General features: G+C 39.8%; 1 protein-coding gene across 1 annotated transcript in view; it reads left to right on the plus strand.

Annotated features, from left to right (window-relative positions):
- Positions 1-7390, plus strand: part of LOC107094895 (protein sel-1 homolog 3-like) — a 28157-nt gene that overhangs the window by 14942 nt on the left and 5825 nt on the right. Inside the window, exons 12-22 of the mRNA XM_015390786.1 lie at positions 795-917; positions 1094-1234; positions 1364-1426; positions 1506-1682; positions 1761-1888; positions 5028-5111; positions 5207-5288; positions 5535-5610; positions 5703-5821; positions 5992-6113; positions 6234-6348. Coding sequence (XP_015246272.1) covers positions 795-917; positions 1094-1234; positions 1364-1426; positions 1506-1682; positions 1761-1888; positions 5028-5111; positions 5207-5288; positions 5535-5610; positions 5703-5821; positions 5992-6113; positions 6234-6348 — 1230 coding nt within the window. The remainder of the gene's footprint in view (positions 1-794; positions 918-1093; positions 1235-1363; positions 1427-1505; positions 1683-1760; positions 1889-5027; positions 5112-5206; positions 5289-5534; positions 5611-5702; positions 5822-5991; positions 6114-6233; positions 6349-7390) is intronic.

The raw sequence follows: 7390 nt of genomic DNA on the forward strand, positions 1-7390 counted from the left end.
CTTATTTCTAGATTGTTTTATTCAGTGTAGGTTTGAAAGCCTCTCCTTAACTTCTCTAAATATTCCTCTATTGATTTAGTTCTTATCAGTCTGATTATTTAGGTAGATCTTGGAAGATTGATCTTGGTTACTGTAGCACCCTCTGTTTAAATTAATATTGGATTCTCTATGGCACTTTTTATCAAACGTGTTTATAAAAGGCTCATCTAATGTTTCCTGGAGTTTTGTGGAACAATTAAACCTATTCCCTTTGATCCAAGCTTACCAGTTATCTCAGATGGACGGGGCAGTGTTCCCAAACTCACATCAAAAACACTTCTGATTGGTCGTTAGCTCCATTAAGGATTAAAACCAATACATTTAAGTTAATTCGGTCTGTACTGCCAAGAGGGGTTGTCAGTTATGCAGCCAAATATTTGTCTATGCCTGACGTTTGTTGATGGCTACAAAAGCTGCGTGGTGTTTCATATGTAGTTTGAAAAATCCTTCAACAATAGAAAGAAAAACTTCAAATGCTTCATCTGTCTGCATGACATTCATCTTCATGTTGAATGTCATCCAATATCAATAAGTAGAAGGAAAAAAAAAAGCTAAAAGCCTCTGAAAACTGCAGCTGATTCACACCGACTGGATATTGAATTCATTTAATGAGTGATAATGATGCACCCAGCGAGGGAGCTGTGTCTTTTCTAATAGCTTCAAGTGTTTACAGGGCAGGATTTATTGGTAACAGAAACTATTTGGTTTTATTTGCAAGTTTACCATCATAATCCCTGTGTTTGTTTTCCCTGCAGCAATACACACCTCCGCTTATCTATTTAGGAAATGAGGAGGATCTAAACACCCTGACTGACGAGTCCAGTGATGTTTTTCAGTATTTAAGATTCCAAGCAGAAAGGGGAGACCCTGAAGCCCAGGTATGTTTGATTCACATCCCTGCAAAAATCTGCCTTAGGATTCATTATTCAAATTAGTTCTGTGTGTTTATCTGTGAAAGATGCATAAAAACACAGGGGCAGAGAGTAATTCCTCTTCTGCACTCAACGGTCAAGTCGTGTTCAGAACTGACTAATAAAAACTCTATTAACTTTAGAGACGTCTGGGAACAATGCTTTACTGGGGACAAAATGGAGTCTCCAAAGACATAGCGAGCGCGGTGAAGTGGTTCAGGAGGAGTGCCATGCAAATGAAGAATCCGGCGGCAGTCTACGACTACTCCATCCTACTAATGAAGGTTGTGCAAAATCATAAGGATCTTATTTTATGACTGAATTGAACACAGTGCATTCTGAGCGTGCGCTTGTGTGTGCACCGTCTCTGTTTTGACACTTATTGATTTGCTGATTGATGCTGATTCCTTCAGGGCCTGGGAGTGAAGAGAAACTACACTCAAGGTTTTCAGCTTCTGAAAAAAGCAGCAGCAATGGTGAGGGAACAGCGATCAATCGGTTTGTTTACTCCATAGGAGCTCCCTATAAAAACCAGTGTCTGTTTCCCCGCTTTAGGGCTCAATCAGTGCCCTGAATGGCTTGGGCTGGTACCATGGGATTGTGCTGAAGGACCACAGAAATGCAATAAAATACTTTGAACAAGCAGCCTTAAATGGGAGCGATGATGGGATGTTCAACCTGGGAATTTATCATCTCAGTGGGGAAAACCCTGACAAGCCATGGAGGAATGAGGTTTTGATTTCCAGACCTTTCACTGGCTCCTCGCCCTAAATGTAGTCGCTTTGCTGAGGGTATTTCTTTTATCTACAGAGTGCTGCATTTGAGCAGTTTCTGAACGCCTCTCGCTTCGGCCACGTAGCTGCATCAGTGGAAGCAGCGTGGTACCTTTCGACAGGAAGCCTGGAGGGCGTTGCTCAGGATGTGAAGAGGGCTGTGACGTAAGAGGCTTTCATTAGCTTGGTATAGAAAGCACTGTTGTGGGCTGGTAAACTGTAGCCTGCAGCTTAATTTCTGCTAATTTTAATGACAGTGGCTAATTCAAGGTCAGAAACCAGTATTTGCATATCTATAAATAAGAGCTGCTGCCACTGCATTGTGGTCTGGTAGAGAGAGAGATTCTGTTTAACCAAATCCCTCCGAGCCTAAAAGAGCATCTTTGTTGCTGCTCCATATTAAAGTGATCTTTTTTCTGTGTTTATAGCATGTTAAACAGTTTTCTGTTGGTATAAAGGACACTGGCTTGCAACTGTATGATTTCCTCCTGAACCTTTTCCACATTTTATCAAATTAAATCACAAACTTTAATTATTTTTTGATGAGATTTAATGCGACAGACCAACAAAGTGCAGTACATACCTGTTTAGTGGAAATAAATATAACATCCTTTTAAACAATAACTAATCTGACAACTCTGATGTGTTCAAGTGTTCACTCCTGTATGCTTTATTAGACCTAAATAAGTGATGTCAAAATGAGGTCAAACAATAAGAGGTCCAATTAGAAGATTCATTCTCTCCTCTCAGTCCAGGATCAGTTTTCGGGAATACTAGTGAAGCTCTTTGATAAAGACCAAAAAAACACCAAAGAGGTCAGAGAAAAAGTAGTGAGGAAGTATAAAGCAGGGCAGAATAATAAAAAAAAAGCAATGTTCAAAGCTTTGAACATCCCATTAAGCGCTGTTCAAACCCCCAGCTGGCGGCAGCAGATGGAGGCTGACACTGAGACAGCTTCTGCTGGAAGTTACATGTTAAAAGAAAGTCTTTTCCTTTCCGCTCTTCCCACAGTAACCCAATGCAAGTGACTGGGGATACATTTTTTAACAGTCGGCTAAGAAGCTGAATTTATTTTGTACCATGATTTTCTTCGATTAGCTTGAATTGGGCTATATGCTGCTGTAGCTACAGGTAGGCCTGCATCACAAAAAAGTTATATATTTGCTGTCACTGATTTTAGAAAGAGGAACTTATGTCGTCTAAATTTATTACAGACAGGGAAATATTTAAAGTGTGTATTTACTGTCATTTCGGCGATTTTGGATTATACTGTAGATAAAAAAAACGATCCTAGATTTACTGAAAAAAATCCTGGTGTCACATCCTCTTTATTTTGGTAACATAAAAGACCTGAAATAGATTCCTGAGCCCCTCAGGTCGATCTTTGGCTCCATAGACTACAAAATTACCAGACTACTGCCTGTCTTCTAACAATCAATGTGGTAACTTTTACAATATAATTTTTCAAGAAAGTTGAGTGGAAGGAAAACCTTTAGCAGGAAAAGTTGCACCATCAACATTTATAACTGCAGTCTTGATAGGATTGCCAAGCAGAATCCCTTTAGACAAATAGTGGAATAAGTCAATCAAGTTTCTTTATGCATGAACAAAAAAATTTGAATTGGCAACAACATCAGAATTGTTGTAGGTTAACTAAGTAGGAAAATAACTATTACTTAGTTAATGCATTAATGTTTGGTCCAAAGTCTTTTGGAAAAAGTATAAAATCAACCTTGCCTGGAGTCTAGGTTCTGCGTCTTCTATTGTCCAGTGTTTAGTTATAGATTTTCGGTCGAAAAGCTGGTCTGATGTGCATTGGGCGGAGCTACTCTATCCTTTCGTTGCCAGTAACAATGGCAGCTATATTTGCTGTGATCAGTGGGTAAAAAGTAGTTTTTATATGTTTTTAAGTGAGAAAGTCCATCTGAAATCTTCATCTGTGCAGTCAGTTCATCTGGATTACGATCCTGCCTTCAAATCTTATTTCGCTGTCAGAGCCGCTCAGACACCATTACATCGGCGGTGCTCTGTCACCAGGAATCCCCTTCAACAGCAGCCTCTGGCCCGGTCGCCTCTTCACGGTTTTCTGCTTGCGGTGGCTGAAAATAGATGTTAGCGTTTTGCACATACGTAATCCAAACTGCAGGCACCAGAATAATACTGTAAAATCTAACAGATTTTTCCGGCAGGTTCCGACATTTTAGGTTAATTTAGGCGTTAATAAACTGTTTCAGTGGAGTGATCATAGTGATCTGCATCAGCAGTGCTGTGTCTGTCTCCCTGCCAGCTCCCAGATCAGCTTCTCTGATTGGTTGATGAGGCGCGTCGAGCCGCAAAAGTTACATCTTTCCAACTCCAGCAGCTGCTGTTTCTGAAGCGCGTTGCACGCCTCAGAACTCAGAAGCTGAGATGCACTGCAGCAACTTTTGCTGCGCCAAGATGTGCGTCAACCATTGACTTTGCTCTGCAAAAAAAGTCATTTTTTTCTTAAAATAAGTGCATTTTTCTTGAATTGATGATGTAAGTGAGACACTTTGCCAATGGAACAAGGCAATTATATTTATAATAAAAAAAGTAATTGCATTGTCTTATTTCAAGTAAATAATATCTAATTTTCTTATTTGAAGAGTAAAAATACTGATTCCATTGGCAAATCATCTGATTAACCTACTAAAATGAAGGCTTAATACACTTATTTTAAGAATTTCTCACTTCTTTCAGGATCGTTTTTTCACTGTGTATGTAAAATAGCTGCTTCTGCTGCCTCTGCTGCTTGCGGTGTGAATGTAGCATTAGACTGAAATCCAAATGCCAGTCTGTGCATAGATACTCCTCATCTAATCTGGCCCAGATTTTGTAAAAGTATGTGACATTTTAAAGGGTATCTAACAAAAAATGATCTATCTGAAATGAATATATATATATTTTCTCTCGCCAGCCTCTGACAGTGCAAAAAGATGTATTTTGCCTAGATGAATTGTCAAAACATCAATGTCTAGCGCTGATTGAGACGCACCCCACAAGAATCACTGTTGTGCTTGAAGCGAAAGCTGGTTATACAAAATATTGACTGACGGGGAAACAAATCTTATTCATAGTTCATTTTTTTTACCTGAACAAAATGTGTTGTTTTTCTTCTCAGAATCATACACTGCTTTGTGTTTGTCTGTCAAATAAAAGCTCAATGAAACACATTGGAGTTTGTTGGTACGAGGAAATGAAATGACAAAAAGTGGAAAAGTTCAGGAGGTATAAATCCTTTGCACTGCATTATAAATCATATTTCATACAACTCACTACACAGATTGCAACAAAAGGCCTGCAAACAGAACGGCCACCTTGGATTTATGATCAGGGAGGCTCTTCAGGCCCACCTCAAGGGAGCTCGGTAGGAAAATTAATTTCAGTTTCATTTCACTCATGTTCATTCAATCCTTCCCTCTGATCTGCTCTCCTTCCTTTGTGTTGTGGTTCTGCCCGCAGGGAGAAAGCACTTCTTAAGTACATTTTGGCTGCTGAAACCGGCCTCGGTTTAGCCCAGAGTAACGTCGCTCACTTGTGTGAGGTACACCCTTCCCCTTTTTCTGCTCCTAACCCTTCCATGTGTATCCCTGAAGCTCGAACCCTCGTCCTCTAATCTGATTCCAGCTCAGTTCTACAGTTAATGTATCATAATTGGAGTTGTTATTGTAGCTAATGGACAAATCGCTCATAATTCCAGTCACACACTAAATGAAGAGAACTATCCCAGAGGGAAATTATTAGCGGTTGATAACGTACCCTCGTTATTGCTTTGCTCTCTCCCACCAAGGAGCTGGGCTTCGGTTATGACTGTCTGTGGAGATATCAAAACCACTCTATATTAAACTCTGATCCTCATCCGTCCAGTGAGTTCATCTCATTTCATTTTGCTTTAACCTCTCCCTCTCTTTTCCTGCCAGTCTGGTCACTGAACAGCAAATATGTGTCTTCTTTATAGCCCTGCTGAAAATAGGAGACTACTACTACCATTCCTCCAGCGCGCACGGAAACTCATTATCCTTGGCTGAGCAGGCCGTATCAATGTATAGCAGAGCGGCTCTGGCACGCAGCCCTCAGGTGACAGATTTACTTGAGCCATAATCTCATCACCCTATGATAAACTTAATTAAACTTCCACAGGCTAAGTCCTGGCGCAATAAAAAACAACAAACAGCATTACATGCTGTCATTATTTGGAGACTTTCAGAGTGAAAAACACCTCATTCTGTTTTCACGTTGACTCACAGGGAATGTTCAACTTAGCCGTTCTGGCTCAAAAAGGCCACATCCTTCCACAGAGCGTCCTCGCTGCCTTCAATGCATCGCGTTGGGATGGAGTGGAGTCTGTGACGGAGAAGATTTTAAAAAGGTGAGGGCTTGTTGAAGCATGTGCAATGTCTGCTTTCGTCTGGTCTATACTTATTAGGGCTGATGATGTAACTGGTGTTGTGCGCAGCTCGGCTCACAATATTTTGTCTCCTTCTCTCAGATGTACAGAGATTGAGAATGATGAGGCAGTTACACCCTGTTCTTTAGCTCTGCTCGGACTCCAGATGGGAAAAGCCTGGAGGAGCGTGACTCACAGCCCAGCACAGCTCCTTTTGGTGAGCATGAAGCAGCCGCCTCATACTGAGTGTAGTAAGAATAGAAGAACAGCACACCTTAAGCCTTTAACCTACTCTAGGTTATAATAATCCAGCTTCTAATGAATGCTAGATGCAGTGGAATAGAAAATCCCTTTATTGTACCACAATGGGGAAATTCTGGTGTTTACAGCAGCAAAAAGATTATAGAAAAAATGTTTTCATAGATGTGCACTCAGAAAAGAATAACATAATAGTGAAGAGTCAAAAATAAATAAAACACTGTACTGTAAAGTATTTTAACAATATTAATGCTGTGGACTTGGAGCATAAAAGACAATATACAGCTATGGACATGTTTACATTAATAGCAATTAGAAAGTAGCAGCAACATCAGAGATGTGCAGAAAGACAGCAACATATTAATTACATGCTGCTGCCAGTACAGTGCAGTAGCATGCCAGAGCATTCATAACCCATGGTTCCATGATTTTATTTTTAGCAATATTTTGTTACTTTAGAATCATAAAGGTCATTGTCTTTTATGTGACAAACCAACATAAAGTGAAAATCAAAATCTGAAAAGTGCGGTGTGCATTTTATGTCCCCTTTGTTTAAATAAAGGTATTCTTTAAAGAACAGATTGCAGGTTAGAGCCTGACTTTTATTGGTTTATGCAAAATATGTGAGGGATTGGTTTTTGAATCAAGATGTACTATTTAGCCTTTTTGGGTTGTTTTTGGGAGAAAGTTGTATTTCTGTATGTAAAAACAGGCAGCAGAAGTGATGTAACGTGGGGAGTCCACATAGCTTTACAGCAGTATACAATGGAGACCAATGCTAATTCATACAAAGAGAGATTAAATGTTTACGACTACACATATTTAACTTCCCTATAGAATTAAAAAAAGTATTTTTGAATTGAACTGAATTCAATATGATGGGAAACAACCAACCCTATATTGAATAACCTGTTGCATGCCAAAGAGAGCTGAAAGAGACTGACAGAGAATTAGGCCCCGTCCACACGAAGTCAAAACGAACACGAAACGCTGATATTTTC

This window comes from Cyprinodon variegatus, unplaced genomic scaffold (assembly GCF_000732505.1).
Source record: "Cyprinodon variegatus isolate N-32 unplaced genomic scaffold, C_variegatus-1.0 Scaffold512, whole genome shotgun sequence".
In the NCBI taxonomy this organism is placed as follows: Eukaryota; Metazoa; Chordata; class Actinopteri; order Cyprinodontiformes; family Cyprinodontidae; genus Cyprinodon; species Cyprinodon variegatus.